At 36.1% G+C, this 19,652-nt stretch overlaps 1 protein-coding gene across 2 annotated transcripts in view; it reads right to left on the bottom strand.

Annotated features, from left to right (window-relative positions):
* The window catches only part of LOC131427986 (neuroguidin), an 87,001-nt gene that overhangs the window by 25,204 nt on the left and 42,145 nt on the right, over positions 1-19,652 (bottom strand). For both annotated transcript variants that reach the window (XM_058591604.1, XM_058591603.1), the window contains exons 3-4: positions 12,405-12,633; positions 11,739-12,347 (exon numbers count right to left, since the gene is read on the bottom strand). In XM_058591604.1, coding sequence (XP_058447587.1) covers positions 11,739-12,347; positions 12,405-12,633 — 838 coding nt within the window. The remainder of the gene's footprint in view (positions 1-11,738; positions 12,348-12,404; positions 12,634-19,652) is intronic.

The following is a 19,652-nucleotide window of genomic DNA, read 5'->3' as shown; positions in this document are numbered from 1 at the left end:
CAGTTAATCGAATGAAATTTAATCGATTGAATTCTTTCAGATAATCGCAGTAATCGAATAATTTCCTACGATTATTGGTTCGATTAGTATTGCGAATTTCAGCTTAGCATAGAATGCGACGGAATCGTCGCAGAATTGCGAAATAATGAGCGTCAGAATCACAGATACCAAGTTGCAGATTTTATGTGAATTTGATGAATTTTCTTTTTTAGCAAACTATGCAGTTTTGCAGACTTTTTAGAGGTTTTCGAAGTTTTTTCAGACAGTAATCTTACCACCAGTGAAAATTACAATACAATAAAATGAAAGAAATGACTCCAGTTTCACTTATGTTCATTATAATCTTCTCAATTGTATTCCTCAAATTTGGTTTCGTTTCATTTTGTCAATGAGTTGAGAAGTTTCAATGTTATCAAAAACTGCACAAAATTCTGTTGATTTTGTCGTGAATACGACTTACTTTACTATGGGGTGCCTTTTCAATATTTACCCTCTGAGAGAGTGATAAGTTTTTGATCGTGAATATCTCTTGTTGTATCTAACGAATCAACATAATTTTTGCTACATGCCATCGGAAATATAATCACAATTTTATGATAAAATTTTCAGTTGTGTGGCATAATGTTTGGTATAAACGAGTATCAAAGAGGATAATTCATAAGGCGCGTTTGCCTTTCTCGTATTTTGAAAGCTCATAGCTCAGTGATCTATGGAAGGATTTATATAATCTAACTACCAATAGAATCGAAATTTTTCAACTTAAACGTGTATAGCAAAAGCATTGAAGTATTTCAATAGTACACTATTGAAAAACCTATCTCATTTGACCCATGTCAACACCAGCCAATCAGAACGCGTTCTGAGGAAGAGAACAAAATATCTGCTGCTGTACAACAAATCGTTCTAAAAAAAGGTTCCAAAAAGTTGTGAATATCGTAGTGAGTTCCTCAATTTGGTCCTTCTGAATGCTAGAAACGAATCCCTACAGCATATTGATAGTTTCTTTCAATAAATTATGCAAATCCAAAATGAAATAATCGACATTAAAATTCTGTATGCGGCTATTTTTATAGCCGTTAGGACCGCCCATTATTGAAAAAGCTACAAACGAAATAACAAAAAAGGGAATCTCTTAACAAAATTTGAATCAGTTTGGTTTCTATCGCCACTGCGAGCAGATGTATTTTTTGTCGTCTGCACAGCTAGTTTCGCTTTCGACAAGAGCGATTACGTCACAGCTGCCAATCATTAGCATTGGAAAAAAACAACGGTGGAGAGCATTACACAATATCAGCCGTTCTAATGGCTCTAAAAGTTTTCTAAAGAACTATTAGGATTTGTTTTTCGCAAATCGAAGGTAATTATCCTCAGTTTAGTGCAAATCAAGAACAATTTGGTTAGATTTGTGCACTTTTCGCTGTGTGAAATTCACAGTAATCGAGATCAAGTAAAGCCTTCTTTGTTTTTGCGAAAAATTTGAAAAAGGGGAATACTTGCATAATTCATACAATTGATATTCGGAAGTGTTAAGGAACATGTCAGTTGTTCTCGTATTCACGACATCCAGTTATGTCGCTGACATTACCCACCCGCCTTTTTTTTATTCTAATAGATAATCTCTGGTTCATCAAAATATTTACACTGCTTTTCTATCAAAAATATTGACATTTCTTTATTTATATTACTAATCGCACAATATTTTTAATAAAATTAAACCAAAATTGTTTTGAATCTTTTACCTATAAATCGTCTGCTTAAAAATTTTAAACCTGAGATAATTCAAGTTTCCTGAATTGACATTCTGAAAGCTTTAGTTCCATGCTCTCACATTCACCTTTTCGAAGGCTATGATTTGTCACATAAACCTTTGCGTTACTATGATTTCAACAGTATTTTACTATTCAAACGATGAGAATAGTAAATTAGGTTTGCTACATAGGATATCATTCGCAACAAACAAACAAATGTATATTGTTTCGCGTGATTTTTTGTTTTTCTTAGTTTGTTCTTGTTTGAAAGAGACATATTTTGATTAAAAGCTATTATACACATATTTACTAGTTTATATTACTAGTTTTTGAGTTTATATACCTCAAATTGATTTATTGATTTCTAGTAATCTTAGTGTGCGAGGACCGAGAGCTTAATTAAGTAATTTAAACTTCATTCAGAAAAAACAGTATAATGAAAACGATGAAACGGTTAGTTGCTCATCAAACATCAAATCAATAGATTCAAACTCGAATGTTATTACTTCATGGTGGCTCCAAACAAATTGTGATTATTACAAAAATATGTCGTGTTTGTTTTAAAGTCACTAAGCACCCTGACACTTACTTGAAGATCTGTTATGTACTGGCTGAGTGTATATCATAACAGTAATCGAAGAAGAAAATTTTTTTTGGTTGTTAAAAATATGCTCTATTTTGAATAATTCGCCTGCATTTCTTCAAAGAAAATTTTGCCATGTGACTTAATGGTGTTTATAAAAACGAGACCAATATTTGATTCAAATTAGAATATCTATTCATTCTAATTACTAGACATTTGTTTAATTTTTGTGCGTGAAATAAGTAAGTTGTTTCGAAAACAATCTGTCACCACTTGAAACAACAAATCGACTTAAACAAAATTGACAATCGAACGTAGAACTAATTTCACCTGACCCGCCATCTATGTTTCATTATTTGAACCTTTCTTAAGATTGATTTTTTCTTATATAATTTCAATTATTTTGTAGAATTCTAGAACTTGTTATAAGAACTGTTTATTTTAAAATGTAAGAAAATTTATTTTCTTTCGTTTCGTGTAATCATTTTTGTTTTTATAAGATGATATGTTGATCAATATCGAGATCCGGAATTAGTTCTTAGTAAAAAACTATTCCTCATCATAATATCGCATATTCGCTTAGGTTTGCGCATCTGTGCGGTCTTTCAAGTAATATTTTATAATGTACGCAACGAATAAAATCATTCCAAGTTATCAACATAACCTTTTCTCGCATGCTAAGATCAGATCTGAAAATATGCCTGGTTTAAAACAGAATCTTGGGTGCTGCTACAATAACATAGGTAGAAATTGATTTTTCTCACACTAAAATTAACTTTTCGCTTGAAAAAATGACGTTGTATGTAAGTTATAAAGGATTTTACAAGTGAAAATTCGGTTTTCCCTTGTATTTTGACAGCTAATATTGCAATCATTATCCTCGCACACGTACGCATCTAGCAGTGAAACACAACGTTAGATCGCCCATCAAATTTAGTCATGCTTAATCGCAAGCTAATCGATTAATCGAGTAATTCTGTACGATTAATCAAGCAAATCGATTAGTTTGAAAAGTTGTATTCGATTATTTACTAATCGAGTATTTCAAAAAACGCGACATCCCTAGTTGCACTCTCTTTCAGTGCGCCTGTGGGACGACGCGAGATTGTCGAGAACGAATTTCAACTACGGCTAGTCCACGTCATAACAATACATGCGCGAGCCTGGTGCTTCCGTTCAGTTCGTCCTCGATACCGTCGTAATGGCAAAAGGAATTGGCTTTTAGTGCACTATTCATGTATCAACATAAAAGTTATGACATGAAAATTTTTGAGAAAACATGTGAAATGTGAAATCATCCTGGCTCCAACACAAAGTGGCGTGCGGATAATCTTTGACATGGACCAAAAATCACGAATTCATTCATTTATTTTATTTTGAAATCATTGCTGTGTAAGTATCAAATGATACTTACAGGTATCGATACTTTATTGCCTTTTGATACCTTATATCGATTCTCAAAATTTCGGTATCCCGATACCCTAGGTATCGATACTTGCCTTCCGAGTACCATCCCTAGCGTGGTGTAATATTTATCGACTATCTTTAGAAAGGAAATACCATTAACAGTGAATATAATATAGCGTTATTTGAGCGTTTGAAGGCCTGCAAAGAAACGACCACATATGGCAAAAAAAAAATTTTTTTGTTTCAAGACAACGAACCGTGTCACAAGTTAATCAAAACAATGACAAAACAAACATGAATTGAACTTCGAATTTCTCCCACATCCACCGTATTCTCCAGTTTTGGCTCCCCACGACTACTGACTGTTCGCAGACCTGAAAAAATTCTCGCCGGTAAGAAATCTCGCACGAATGAAGAGGTTATCGCTGAAACTGGGGTTTAGTGTCATGTACCATTAGACTCCGTTCATCGAGATAAGATAAATGTATATGTTTGTATGTAACAAAAATACACACTCGCAAACTTAGATTCAAATGAAAGGTCCTATAGTTCCACAGCCTGCTATTGAGATTTGTCACGAAGTAATATAGAAAAAAATATTAAAAAGTGCACTCAATTCCGAGAACGCTCGACTAATTTTCACAAGCTAAGGTTCAAATGAACCCCATTGCATTTTATCCGGATACGAGTTCCGGTCTCGGAATTCTTATTTACCTTCGTAGGTTCACTCCAACCACAGCTTCGGCAGTTGGTTTACTAAAAACGATAAGTTGCATATGTGGAGAACAGTCAATTATATCATATTTAGCGGTGTCAACGAAAAATGACGCACTCACGCACTGTACCGGCGTTCAATTCCCAGTCGTGTAGATGAACAATATTCTGATCCGAGAAGCGATTGACCATAAGGCTCAAATCTTTACAATTGTAACAAAAAATATGAAAAAAATTCTTCAGATCATAACCAAAAATGACTGTCTCATTCGTAAATGATCGCATCGAAAACAAACGAAGAGAGACGAAACATGTTCGTCTCTCACTGCAACAAAGGAGAGTATCAATGCCAATGTCACTCGTTCCTCTACGGCAAGTCAAAACCAAAATAACGTCTGCAGGGAGAATCAGTCGAATTTCAAATCTCATTATTTCATTGATATAATGAAAGTTGGCAATAAGAATGTCTAAAATATGATAAATCACACACGGAAAACCCTCCAATAAAAAAATTACGATCTCGCAATTTTTGATTTTTGCAGTTGTTGTTTTATCTAATAATTAATTGATTCAACCAATTTGCTATTTGATTTGCACATATTGAGGTAGTTGAAAAATATGTTGTTTTTAATGCTATCTTATGTCAAAAACAGCACAAAGCAAAACAAAAATCGCAATGGAAAATCAACTATTACTTTAGTTGAAATTCAAACGCGTTTCTTAAACATTTTCATGCAAACGAAATTCGCTTATTATACGTTTGTAAAACTCGTGAAGAGTAACTTTTGAATGATAGTAAATGAATGTTTATCATAACACTAGTTGTCAGAATATTCATGTGATGATAAATTATCTACATCTTTACTGCTCTGGTGTTACAAGAAGAAACGATTGATATAAAAGTGCTTTGCACAGAATTGATAGCCGTTAGAGACATTGCAATTAACAAAACGTGTTTAACCAAAACTAGAACTCAGTGAATTGTATGCGTTTGAATTTTGGTCTTACTTAATTTTGGTTGGTGTTAATTAATAAGCATCATGTTATCTACAAGTCATGTACAAAAATTGTATGAACAAAGTGATTAAATTGAAAATGTTTATTATTTATTCATATCTTTTTTATTTATGATTTCTGGTCAGTCAGTAATTTTTACTTTTTTCGGTTTTTTTTTAACGATATCAAACTAACTAGAGATTATAAAAGGAGAAAGAATATGAAATCATAGAGCCATAGTACTCAAGGAAGAGCAAGGATGTGAAGAATAAAGTGCGGAAAAGTGCCTAAGTTCGACTCCTCTGGTAGAAGGTAAAAGTTTAGATACGAGAAGCCTTCTGCTTACTTAAATGACCCTTGTCACGTCTCACTTTTCCGCACTTTATTCTTCACATCCTTGCTCTTCCTTGAGTACTATGGCTCTATGATTTCATATTCTTTCTCCTCTTATAATCTCTAGTTAGTTTGATATCGTTAAAAAAAATTTATTCATATCATCTGTTCAAACTCTAAGTTGCAATGGCTCAAAAAATAAAAATCAGTGCATTCGGTTCGACTTTTTGTTCGTAAGTAATATAGTAGTGGTCACAATTAGAAAATTTCGTTGACACCAGCACTACTAAAAGACAGTATATTAAAAACAAAAATAAAAATGGTTTCAGTGAATAATTCATTAAATATAAAAAAAGGGCTGAGAAAGGTTTTATCATACCGATAGATGAATAGTAATATCATTTTTCAGCTTCATTAAAAATAATACTTGGCTTGATAGGATATGAGTGTGATCCTTTACCGAAAACTAAAAATTAAAAATAAATTTTAGGAACATAGGATCTCATTAGACTTTGAATTGATATACTAGTTTTTTCGCAAATCAGGTACCAATCATAGAAATCAATTAATTTGATGCGTTACTTCTGTACATGACCGCCGGTTTCAGTGCGTAGAAGCACTACGCGCAGAACTACAACAACATTAACTTTTATTTATAACGTCATAATATAATATATTATTTATATGAAATATTACATATTTTTTATATATCTTAACATACCGAATTTTCATTTAAAAAATCAGAACGTATATCAATAAGGAATATTTTTTGTCATTCAAAATCAATAATTTTGCTTAAGTTGAAATAACTAATAGTAATATCTAAAACAACTAAAACCGATTTGTTTTTCAACTCACATAACTGTTAAATCAAAAACAAGGTCGGTTGTTGTAACTAAATTCTTTATTGAAATTGAAAGGTGTGTGTCTTGACTAACTGACAGCATCTTTTTTTTTAAACCAAAAATTTTGTTATTTCAACCATCGTTTCTGTTGATCGAAAAACAAAAATGACAGTTTAGAAAAAACAACAATCGATTAGGTGTACCAAATTTTAACCAATCAAATTCAGAAAAACAACTAATATGTTTTTTTTTTTTCCATAAATACGTTTATTTCTTAAGGCAGTTTACATAAGTTTTTCTTCGCCGTAGCATCACTTTTACATAATATTCTTATCCTAATTTAATTCTAATATAGTCACAACGTTTTGAATTTATTAAAACATATTCTCTTATAGCTTAAATATCATCTTAGGTAACTCGTCATTAATTATGAAATCTACTCGGAAATATTATTTGAACCAAACGATTAACTTCTATAAATTATAAAATAAGCTGATATTTTCAGACATTTTGTTGATAATTTCATAAACTGTTTCGAGTTTGTTTGTATCATTACATAATTTTTATTCTAATTTAGCTATTGGTTGAACTCATGGACGCAGCTGGAATCAAAACTAAGTCTTAAAAGGGAATTAAATTGAAACTCCAATTTTCTTTATAAAATGATAAATAAGTTTCATGTACGAAAGGTCACGACAAGCAAGAATGTCTCGAACTGGGACATTGGATAGTCTACTTTGGGTACGCAAAGAATTTATTAGTTGAGATCTGACATCACGATACTCCACGCATGTCCAAACGACATGATCAATATCCCGATAACCTTCTCCGCAAGCACAATGATTAGTATGGGAGAGCCCAATTCGAAGGAGATGTGCATCTAACGTGTAGTGATTGGACATGAGTCTGGACATCACACGAATGAAATCCCTACTCACATCCAGTCCCCTGAACCATGCCTTTGTCGATATTTTCGGAAAAATTGAGTGCATCCACCGACCCAGATCATCTCTATCCCAAGATGCTTGCCAGCTGGCAAGTGTTCTTTGGCGAGACGAGCTATAGAATTCGTTGAAAGCAATCGGTCGCTCATAAATTTCACCCTCAATAGCACCACGTTTGGCTAACATATCGGCTCTTTCATTGCCAGGAATGGAGCAATGAGCCGGGACCCAGACTATAGTGATTAGATAATTATTGTTCAATATGTCGTTTAGGCACTGTTTTATTTTGCCCAGGAAAAACGGTTCATTTTTGCCAGCAGCGTTTGAGCGAATGGCTTCAATTGCACTCAGACTATCTGTGAAGAGGAAATAATGGTTTGGAGATAATGTGACGATTACACTCAAACTATAATGAACTGCTGCTAGCTCTGCTATATAAACAGATGCAGGTTCTTGAAGTCTAAAGGAGGCCGAAACATTATTGTTGAACATACCAAACCCTGTCGCTTCTTCAATTCGCGATCCGTCCGTATAAAACATTTTCTCAGAGTCAATATGCCTGAACTTACTTGAAAATATTTTTGGGATTTCCGTCGAGCGTAGATGATCCGGGATTCCACGCACTTCACGCTGCATGGATGTATCGAAAAATAAAGTTGAGTCAGGGGCACTTAGGATGCTGACACGGATAGGAATATATCTTGAAGGGTTGATTTCCTGTGACATATGGTTAAAATATACTGTCATAAATTTTGTTTGAGATCGAAGCTCGACTAGTCGTTCGAAGTTATTAATTACCATGGGATTCAGCACCTCACATCTTATTAGCAGGCGTGATGAAAGCTCCCAAAATCGATCTTTTAATGGAAGAACTCCCGCCAGAACTTCAAGACTCATTGTATGTGTCGAATGCATGCAGCCTAAGGCAATTCGCAAACAACGGTACTGAATTCGCTCAAGTTTGATAATATGAGACTTTGCAGCGGAACGAAAACAAACGCATCCATATTCCATCACTGAAAGTATCGTTGTTTGATACAATTTTATTAGATCTTGCGGATGAGAACCCCACCAAGATCCTGTTATTGTTCGAAGAAAATTTACTCTTTGTTGGCATTTCGTTATCAGATACCTAATGTGTCCTCCCCACGTGCATTTGGAATCGAACCACACCCCGAGGTATTTAAAAGTTAAAACCTGTTGGATCATTCTTCCCATCATATGGAGCTGAAGCTGCGCGGGATCATGTTTTCTTGAAAAGACGACTAACTCTGTTTTCTCCGCAGAGAATTCGATACCAAGATGAACAGCCCAAACGGACAAGTTATCTAAGGTATCTTGCAATGGTTTATGCAGATCAATAGCTTTGGGCCCAGTAACTGAAACCACGCCATCATCTGCCAATTGTCTTAGTGTACATGGGGTTACAAGACAGCTGTCAATGTCATTCACGTAAAAATTATAGAGGAGCGGACTGAGGCATGAGCCTTGCGGGAGACCCATGTAGCTAATTCTGAATGTTGCCAAATCGCCATGTGAAAAATACATGCACTTCTCTGACAAAAGGTTGTGCAAATAATTATTTATAACCGCTGGAAGTCCATGTTGGTGGAGCTTGTCTGAAAGAACATCAATGGAAACTGAATCAAATGCTCCTTTAATGTCTAAAAATACAGATGCCATTTGTTGCTTTTGAGCGAAGGCAATTTGGATGTCAGACGAAAGTAATGCAAGGCAATCATTCGTCCCTTTATTTCTACGGAAGCCAAACTGAGTAACTGACAACAAACCGTTCGTCTCGACCCAAGTGTCGAGACGTCGTAGAATAATTTTTTCGAACAATTTTCTGATGCAGGACAACATCGCAATGGGTCTATATGAGTTGTGATTGGAAGCTGGTTTCCCCGGCTTTTGAATGGCGATAACTTTCACTTGTCTCCAGTCAGGTGGAACAATATTTTGCTCAAGAAACTTGTTGAACAATTCCAACAAACGTCTTTTTGCGAGGTCGGGCAGATTCTTCACCAAGTTGAATTTAATTCTGTCCAACCCAGGGGCGTTATTGTTACAAGACAAGAGTGCTATAGAAAATTCCATCATTGAAAATGGGTTATTAATAAAACCATTATTTGGAGGAGATTCCCGTATAATGCTCTGCGTAGGAACAGAATCTGGGCAAACTTTCCTAGCAAAGTCAAATATCCATCGGTTCGAGTATTCATCACTCTCATTGCCCACGTTACGATTCCTCATTCGTCTGGCCGTATTCCAAAGAGTGCTCATTGAGGTTTCTCTTGACAAACCTTCGACAAAATGTCTCCAATAGCTACATTTTTTGGCTCGAAGTATGCTCTTGTACTTGGTTTCTAAAACCATAAGTTTTTCAAAATTCTGAGGAGTTCCTCCTCCCCGTTTTAGAAACGTCTTGCAAGCATTTTGTTTTGCGAGTTTAGCCTCTGAGCACTCTTTGTCCCACCAGTGGTTGGGAGGCCTTCTGGTACTAATATGTTGGTTGTTTCACGATCGCGAGTGGTTCCGTGCACTACACACCCTGACCATATTATTAAACCCATACGGAAAAATCAATATTTCTCTAAAATATTGTTTTTACCTCCAACGATCATAAAATGGTTTTAAACTCGCGCTTATCAACATGTTTAGATCTCCCGGTCAGTCAAGAACGATGACTCTTTTCTTTTCCAAATGCGTTTATTTAAAATGCTTCGTTATTGTCTCTGAGGTGTACAACTAATTCTTCCAATATATGTAAGAATACTTCGCAAGTTACTGAGCACGAAGAGAGTGAGTGAGAAAAACCAAAAAAAAATCGCATTAATACGCTAGATGACATTGCATTCCAATAATTTCGTACAATAGCATACTGTTTAAAATAATGATATTATTTCAAGTATCTCGCAGAACTAATAAATTGAGCTTAAAAATCATCTGTCTAAACAGAATTCAAAGATTTACGATCGAACCTCTGCTCTTAAAATCCAATATGCAATCATAATTGAAATGTAAGAGTATTCGGGTATTCTTTAAATCAAAGGTTCAAATCGAGATGTTTTTTTTTTTATAAAATTGAGCAAGATGCTAAGAAGTTTGTACATAAAAGGAAGTTGTAAAATTGAACAAAATGCTAAGAACCGGAAAATTGTATATTAAAGATGTATATTCTTAAAGAAAATTGCTGATGCAAGTTTCTCGTTGAATCGAGTGGAGATTCTCTGCAAATAAAGATCTTAGAAGAAAACCTTTTTAAAGAAATCGTAGTTTCTTCGTATAAAATCGCTACTGACATCCTCCACCGGGATTAGATCAATTTATCGAGAGTCAAGACACGGTCGAAAGTTGATGGTGATTTGGGACTTAGAATACGGCTCCAACCAGAAAAAAATGGAGACACAGTTTGAATAGAGTACCACAGTATTATATAAGAGAAAGGTATCATTACACCACTAGGTGGATTAAAACAGGTTTTTTACTATAACTAGGTATAGAAAAATCTTCCAAAGTGTGGAAAAGCTTGTCAGTTTTATTCGTATTCACGTCATCCAGTTATGTCTCTGACATTACTCACCCGCCTGTTTTTAATATTAATGTGTTCGACGAAATTCTTCTAACCTCAACACTACACTTTAATTTGTTTACGTTCTTACAATCTTAGCTTCTCGTTGCCGTTCGAATGACATTTGTATATCAGCAACTTCTGAAGTTTCCTTACAACGATCTCGATCATCAACGAGCAAGCAACAGTTCGTATTAACATGAGTAACTTTGTATACTTATACGCTAATAAGTTTCTCCACAAGAGATACTTTTCACGTATGGAGAAGAACAAAAAGTTTGTTTAAATTTGATATTGCCTCCTATAGATCGTTCAAACTTTGGTAGAATACTCAAAATGTTATCAACTCATAGTGAGTCTAAATTGAGATCCAAAATCTACTGTTGGTAATGATCGTAAAAAAATAGTTTTCTTATTTGTTGTTATGTCTGCCAACTATCGAAAACGATATTTTTTTCAAGTATGAGCCGTAGCTTTTAGAAAATGTTCGTAGAATGCGTATCTAAATGACTGTAATGTTTCCGAAGGAGCAAAACTTTCAAAAGACGGCAGATTTTTCGAAGTTAAACCAAAAATTGAATCTCTAATTCTACTCACCCAGCGTGGTTAACTTCCGGCTCCTGTGCTTATCCGCCTTGGTCATAGGCAGTCGGGTGAGATACTTTTCCTCGTATTCTTCCCTCTCACGCTCTTTACGGGACAACACTCGTAGCGCTCTGGAGCTGGACGACACCTCCAGTGGAGTGTCCAGAAATTCTTCCTTCAGTTCCTGTATCAGAGAAGATCCCAGAACCCGTTTTCGTGCCCGTGCCATCTGCTTTCGCTCACGTTCCGTTTTGGAATCGTCCTCGTACGGGACGGCCATGTGTTTCGGAGGTACATATACGTCATTACTGCCGCCGTATTCCGCACTAGCACCAGACTTGGAGGCCTTTGCTTTCCGAAGTTTTTGCATTATTTTTGCCGAATCATCCGAATCATCACCGGAATCAGCGCCTTCTGCCGTTTCCGGTATCTGTGACATCAGATTCGCGGGATTAGCTTTGAATGATATCGGATCATTGGCAGCGCTGGTCCCGGTGACTGCCGTTTTAACTAGCTTATCGATCTGATAGCGCAGTTTGTAATCGATTGGACGAATCTTCTCAAGCACGGTGCGTATTTCTATCAACCGATCGATGGAGGGATCTTTCTCGATTTTGTGTCCTAAAATACTTGTTGAGTCAGAGGCTTAGTTCAAATACTCAGTCGAAGCATACATACCAGAGCACTTCCGAAGAACCACGTATGTCAGGTTTATCAGATAGTTGAGCAACATGTGATATTTGATCTCGAGGAAGTTTAGGCCATACTCGGTGGATAGTTCGCCTGTCTTAACGCGCTGCAGCATAGTCCCAACATGATCGGAAACCTGCTTGAAATTATTATTCATCTCATCCAACAACCGGAGGGCCTGCGGAAGATCCGGTTGAATATCGTATTCATCGATTGCCTATCGGAAAAAATGGACAGGAAGAAAACAAAACATTTTCAATCTATATGTGGAAAAAAGTACTCTCTATTTTATTGCCATCCGCTCGTCAAACCCTGACAGATTTTGGCAAAAGGTTCGTATTTATAAAGTGCATCTCATAAATGATGAAATCCGTTTCGCGTTCCCCGATAGGCAGCTCACGGAAACAATGCCCGGGATTTCGGTCTAGCTGAAATCAGAGTAGTGGACGAACGGCACAGAAAAAAAACATCCGTTCCGCTGTAACGGTCGCATGGAGAGCCTCGATATTAATATCAATATCAATCAAACAGTTTTTCCCGAAGTAGCTATAGCTAGGTTTCCTTGCATATAGGTGCACATACCGAATCCTATTGCGATGGTTTGATGGAGGGGAGCAACAGTCGTGGGCAGGCCACGTGAAAAATGACCAATATGCAGACGCGGCGAAAAATTGCTCGCGGACCGGGATGAAAATATAATGAAATGCACCTACCATCAACGAGGGGAAAAAAACGAATAAACGAACGAACGAAAGGCCACTGCTTTGGTCTCGACTATGGGCTAAGGTATCATTATTTCGGTCACTAAGAGATTGATTCATGTCTGATTAGTGTGGAATAAATGATTGGCTCATGCATGATTTGGGAACATCAACTCGAGTGCTATGCAATTAGGTATTGCCAAATCGTTATTAGGCATTTTTTCAGGACTGAAAGAACAAAAAACATAGTTAGGATTGATTGGAAATCCTATTTTCCCAATCTAGCGAATTGGTGATGTGGTGATTTCGGGAAAATGTTCGAGTTTAATGTAAATTTAACAAAAAAATAGATCTAAGTTATATAATTAAAATGGATATATGTAGGTACATAAAATCACCATCGAAGTATCACAATTATTCACAACTAAGAAGGAGTGTGGCTGTGCGTTTGGCTGTCAGCTTTCGTTTGTTTACTTAGTTGTGCGGTTGAAATTCTGCGTTTTCAAAATGTCGCGTATTGAAAAGGAAATGAAAATTAAGGTTTTGGACACATGGCTAAGTGAGAAGGGTATTACTATGCGGAAATTGGCGAAGCGGTTTCGAATTCATCATGCCAGTGTTAAAACCATCATTAATAAGTTTAGGGAGCTACCAGGAAGAGGCAGAAAACCCGGTTCTTCCAACTTTCTTCTAATCATGAAGAACAAATCAATGTGAATACGTGATTTGGCCAAAAAAGCAGGAACGAGTGTCGGAATGATCCAGCGTATCAAGAGGCGAAATCACCTGAAGACCTAAAAGAAGCAGAAAATCTCGAAACAAAGTGTAGAACAGAAGAAGCGAGCAGCAACAAGGGCCCGGAAATTGTATTCGCGTCTTTTGCAGTGTCCGGATGCATGCGTTTTTATAGACGATGAGACTTATGTAAAGGAGGGCTCAAAACCCTTCCAGGTCTACAATACTTTACTGTTGTCGTTGGGGAGGATGTGAGCGATGCGGACAGGTCGATTCAAGTGGAGAAATTCGGTCAAAAGGTACTGGTATGGCAAGCAATATGCTCCTGTGGTTTGAAATAATTTCTTCAGAAGAGATTGCTGCCTTTATATAAGAAGCATAGTACACCTCCACTATTTTGGTCGAATTTAGCGTCGGCTCACTATGCTAAAACCACTCTCAATTGGCTTGCGCAAAAGGGTATAAATTTCGTTGAGAAATATATCAATCCACCAAATTGCCCTCAGCTCCGACCCATCGAACGTTACTGAGCTATCGTAAGAGGATCTTCAAGAAGACTGGTAAGGCAGCAAACATGCAGGAGTTCAAAAAAATTTGGGCTCAAACGACCAAAAAAATGCGATGCAACACTTGTCCGGAACTTGATGAAAAGTGTTCAATCAATAGTTCGAAAATTCGTGAAGAAATAACTTAAATTTCATCCGGTTTTCATTATGCTTAAGTTTAACCTCGTACAATAAAGGATCAATTTTTAGTTTGAATAAAATATCGTTTTTTATCATAATTTGAAAGAAAAATTTGTGGAAAGCACAAAATAAAAAAAAAAAGAAAAATTTGTGGAACACTCCTTACCAAACTCAATGAAATTTCTTTGGTATGATCGTTTTCCACAATGGAACATTTCTAGTCTTAGTACAAATGTTCTTCCAACAAAAGCTAGACTACTAAGCTTCATAGAAAGATCCTGAATCCTCAGAATGAAAGTTTAAAGAAAATTAATAATCTCAATTAGTTATGTAGCACATCAGACTTCGTAAAAAGAGTTAGTTTACATCGACGTGTAGTAAAATTTTTAAGAAATCATTGCTAAATCCCATCCCGGATCAAACCAGCGTATTAGATGCAATTACGATGTTAATAGTGAATCATTCAATTCTCGTGAGATTTATAAGAAAGACAATAAACGTGAGTATTTAAAAAATAATGGCGTTTCATGATCGAAAGTTGATCAAACTATATTCGAATCATGTCTATGTTTCAAGTTCAATTCATACATTGTTTTATAGAACAAATATTAACTCATGTTTTCTTCTTATCAAATACGATTATCCGGGTCTTTAGTTTGTTACTTTTCATCAGGTTTTGTACTGCATCCTTTGTAACTTTTCTTATCAGAAGAACTGCACCTTATCAGTTTTCTTCGAACTGCATCTCGCGGACAACAGTCTGTCGCTTCCGGCACAAAATTTGTTTGGTTGATGATTCCGGTCGTGATTTGAATGTTGCCCATCACGTCATTGGAACAGATGGCACGCCACACCCGATTGATTTGCACGATGTGGAGTTATCAAATTATTGTAAGTACTATGAACATTCCGGCAATGATAGCGATACAAAATTTTCTGAGTAATGCTAAAATACAACTGTAACATCACGGCATTGAAGCCCAGATAGGAACACACATCGGAGGTTTCACAAAAATTTTAAAATCCCTCTCTCATTATATCACTAATTTATGTATTTTAATGTAACTCGGTTTTGAAATGGTTAACCAATAAACCTTTTAAAAAAAAATTATTGTAAGTTTACAGTCCAGCTTTTTTTTTATTCGATGCACGGTTATGGAAAGCATTCCCAGTTTGCTTGCGAAATCTTGGATGGAGAAGTTGGGGCTCCGCTTGAAATAGATGGCCACTCTTTACGACAATTTTGCGACATTTGGTGTTCGATTTCAACCCCAAAATCGATGATGCACTACAATCTGGTGGTCCAAATAAGGCTGTTGTTCTGAAAATCATCTCAAAAGATCTAAATTGAAATTCGAATTGTAACCACATCCACCATATTCGTAGATTTAGCCCCCAGTGACTATTTCGGTTCTCAGAACAGCTTGTTGGGAAGAGATTTGTATCGAGAGGTTAAGGCGAAATTGCATTTGCAACGAGAGGCTAAGGAGAAATACTCTTTTAAGGGGCGGCTAGGGTCTAACACTTTTGAACGATCATTTATTATTTTCTTTGTATATTCTTATAGTAAACCATTTCAAAAATATTCTATGAAATTTTGAAGTCTATCGGAACAAAACTCTGGAAGCTATGGGCCTTTACTTTTGCTTATCTCATACTGCGAAGAAGTAAGAGCTCGGCACACAGGCCCAAGACTTCTGCTTCGATTGACTTAAAAACATGACAAAACATTCTTGAAATATTCCATTATAACAAATTATAAAAGAAAATATATGATTTTTTGAAAATATTAGACCCTACGGGCTTCTTTGAGTAATAAATTGTTCTGATTTAATGTATAGACAAAAAACTTTAAACGCGTTATTCTCGAAGGCTGGATTTGAAAGTCCGTGTCCATCGTCATTCAAAAACTACTGCACCATTTTTTTTTTCAAATTTTGCCCACACTTTCTACATATAAAAAACCAGACCCCAACGTTTTCCTTTTCGTAATTTTCACGAGCCTTCTTTAAAGTTCTTTGATCAACCACCAAAAATTCAAAAAATTCATAATTAATAAAACAGAAACGTTGGGGTCTAGAAAACTTCTTCTCTAACTATGCTGATTTGTTTTGTCCAATTCTGATTAGTCTGCGCTGAGATACAGTGGAGAACGCAAATCATGATTTTTAAGAAGTGTTCTCAAAAATACCTCTTCATCGACTTATTTCTCAATATTTTTCTACGAAAAAATCACAAAATGTTGTTCGAATGAAGCTTTGTATCATGCAAAACATTTAAATTTATTTTGTTGAACGATAATCCTGAAAAAAAATCGTGTTTGGTCGTCGTTTCAAAATCCAAGATGGTGACATCCTGTTTATTGATATTCCTAGAAAACCCCTACAATATGGGTATTTTCGAAACGGATTTTATGAGTAGATGTCGGAAAACTGATGTTTGAGGTTGTTCTGTATTCGAAGATGGTTTTGAATCCATCTTGCATTTTGAGACGACCCTAAACATTGTTTTCCGGCAGCTATTCATCAAATCTGTTCCGAAATTACGCAATATGCGTAATGGATTTCAAGATATATCAATAAACCGGAAGTCGCGAATGACCTCTATAATCGAAACAAAAAAAAACAATTGTCTTATTATGGACATAATTTCAAACTTAATTCAATTGAGTAATCATTGTGGCTCTGAAAAGCGTATGTTATCGTTGATACAAATACACTCATGCGCGAAATAATTTGACCATGTGCTTATGGTTTTTAACGATTTGCAATCCATCGTACAGAAGATAATTTCAATGCCTGCACTTTCATTATTCGTTAAGGCCCTGTACAATGTAGGTTTTAGTGATGATATAACACATCACTCAATTAGTCGAGTGACTGACACACAGATGGTGCTATCATTGTCAAATCCATATGTCGTTTATGAACTACTAACTTTTAAAAGACTTTGTTTGAAATTTCATGACACTTCCAAAAAGTGGCAATCATTTTTAATAACAATGGACACAAAACAATTTCGTGTGTTAATTTATCATTGCTTCTCGATGGAAAATTACAGTACAAGCTCAGTAAAGGCTTCGGAAAATGTAATCCGGACTCTACTCCATCGACAACAAGCACTTGTTATTGGTTAGCTGAATTTAAACGTAGTCGTACAGACACCGATAATGGTAAACGTTCTGGTAGTCCAATTAAGATGGTTACTCCAGAAAACATCTAAAAAGGATCACAAATTGGTTCTATCTAATTGTAAATGGAAATTGCGTGAGCTAGCTGAGGTCGTGAAGATATCAGAAGGCAGTTCGTTTACCATTATGCATGAATATTTGACCATGAGATAGCTCTTCTCAAATAGGGTGATACATTTACTCACAGTCGATCAAACACGTGTTTACAGAAACAAAGACAATACAGTGCAGTTAACAATAGAGTGTACGAAATAAGCAAATACGATTTAACAAAGCCTGAAACTTGGCCTACAAGGCCAAATTCAATTTGTATTGATTTCAAGCGCTGCAAAGTTAGACCAGCAGCAACCGAAATTGAAATCTTGCTTAAGGAACGAATGCATCTAAACGTTAATGATGTAAGTGAGATTCAATTCAACAAGGCGTCGAACTGTGTGTATATTATGTTTAAACGTGAAAAAGATGCAATAGCATTTGCTTCGGTTAATAACGGGGTGCACAGTATTGATCATGACAATGTTAAATATAAAATCCCTGTGTACATGGTGGACAATGCCATAGAAGTACGCGTGCATGACCTTCCCCCGCAGACCAGCGAGGGGTATGTTCGGGAATGTATGTCGCAGTACGGTGAAGTTCTTTCCATCGAAAAGGAAGTATGGCGGAATTTTTTCCCGGGCATCCGGAATGGCGTGCGAGTGGTACGTATGCAACTACGTAAAGCAATTCCATCTTACATCATTTGTGATCAAGACGGGATACATCCGTGTAAAACGTTGATTACATATGAAAATCAATTGGTTACATGTCAGTTTTGTGAACAACCTGCACACTACGGCAAACCTTGCACTGAAACTACGAAAACAAACAAAACAAACAAAAACAAGGACAACCACCCAACAACGGAGACTAGTGAATGCAGTGCTCCTGTTTTAAAAGCACCTTCACCATCTAACCAACTATCAACTGCAATCAATGTACAAAGCGCATCTACAGCAACTGCAAATGAACCCAAGACTGCGATCAACAATGAAAACAAGGAAACGGAAACCACTCACAATTCCAACGATGTAGCAATGGATGATATGAGCAACGGACAAAATGACCTCCAATCTTCGCTAGAAGGAAATGGAAGCTCCTCTCCCCCTAGAAGAAGGGTGACAACGAGATCCAACAATAAAAAAATTATATTGTGTAACAAAAACATGAGTAAATCGGCCACGTAAAGCTATACGCAAATTGGCCTGAATAAAAATTGTTATAAATAAAAAAAAACACGTGTTTGGCCATGTTTACACGTAATAAATCAGACATTTGCATCAATACGTGACATTGGATGAAACATGGATCCATTACTTCACTCCGGAATAAAAGTGACTTTAGTACTTTAGGACGCACATGGTTTATTTTCATCGACTATCCTAAGAAAGGAAAAACATCTATAGCGAATACGTAGGTTTTTACTTATGTATGTAGCCTTGGCAACACTAAGGATTTGACATTTCCATCAAGAAGGTAGACATTTTACACCATTACCAACTTCGGAACATTCTGTCATTGGAGTGCAATTTCTTTTGTTTACAGTGATTTGAAAATTTTAGCTCAGCAACAAAAATGAAATTAAATCGCAAACATTTTCGTGCAATTACCAATCAACTTAGTTCGACTTTTGGCAGTGTAGCACCATACTATGCTGGTATAACGAATTCAATCATGGTCCTAGTTCGCTTGCCGATGAGTTCAAAGAAATTCGTCCAAAATCAGGTGTTTTGCCAGAAAAAATCGATGCTGTGAAAAATCCGACAATAGAAAATCGTCATGCGACGTACTGTGCAATGTCGTGTCGATTTGTGCAATCGTGCACGGAGAGCCCGCAGATCACAAAATTACAATATTGCAATTGTTGTTTCACATCCTGGTTGTT

Source organism: Malaya genurostris, chromosome 2, assembly GCF_030247185.1.
Source record: "Malaya genurostris strain Urasoe2022 chromosome 2, Malgen_1.1, whole genome shotgun sequence".
Lineage (NCBI taxonomy): Eukaryota > Metazoa > Arthropoda > Insecta > Diptera > Culicidae > Malaya > Malaya genurostris.
Note: the sequence above shows the minus strand (reverse complement) of the source record. Positions and strands in the feature narration are given on the sequence as shown.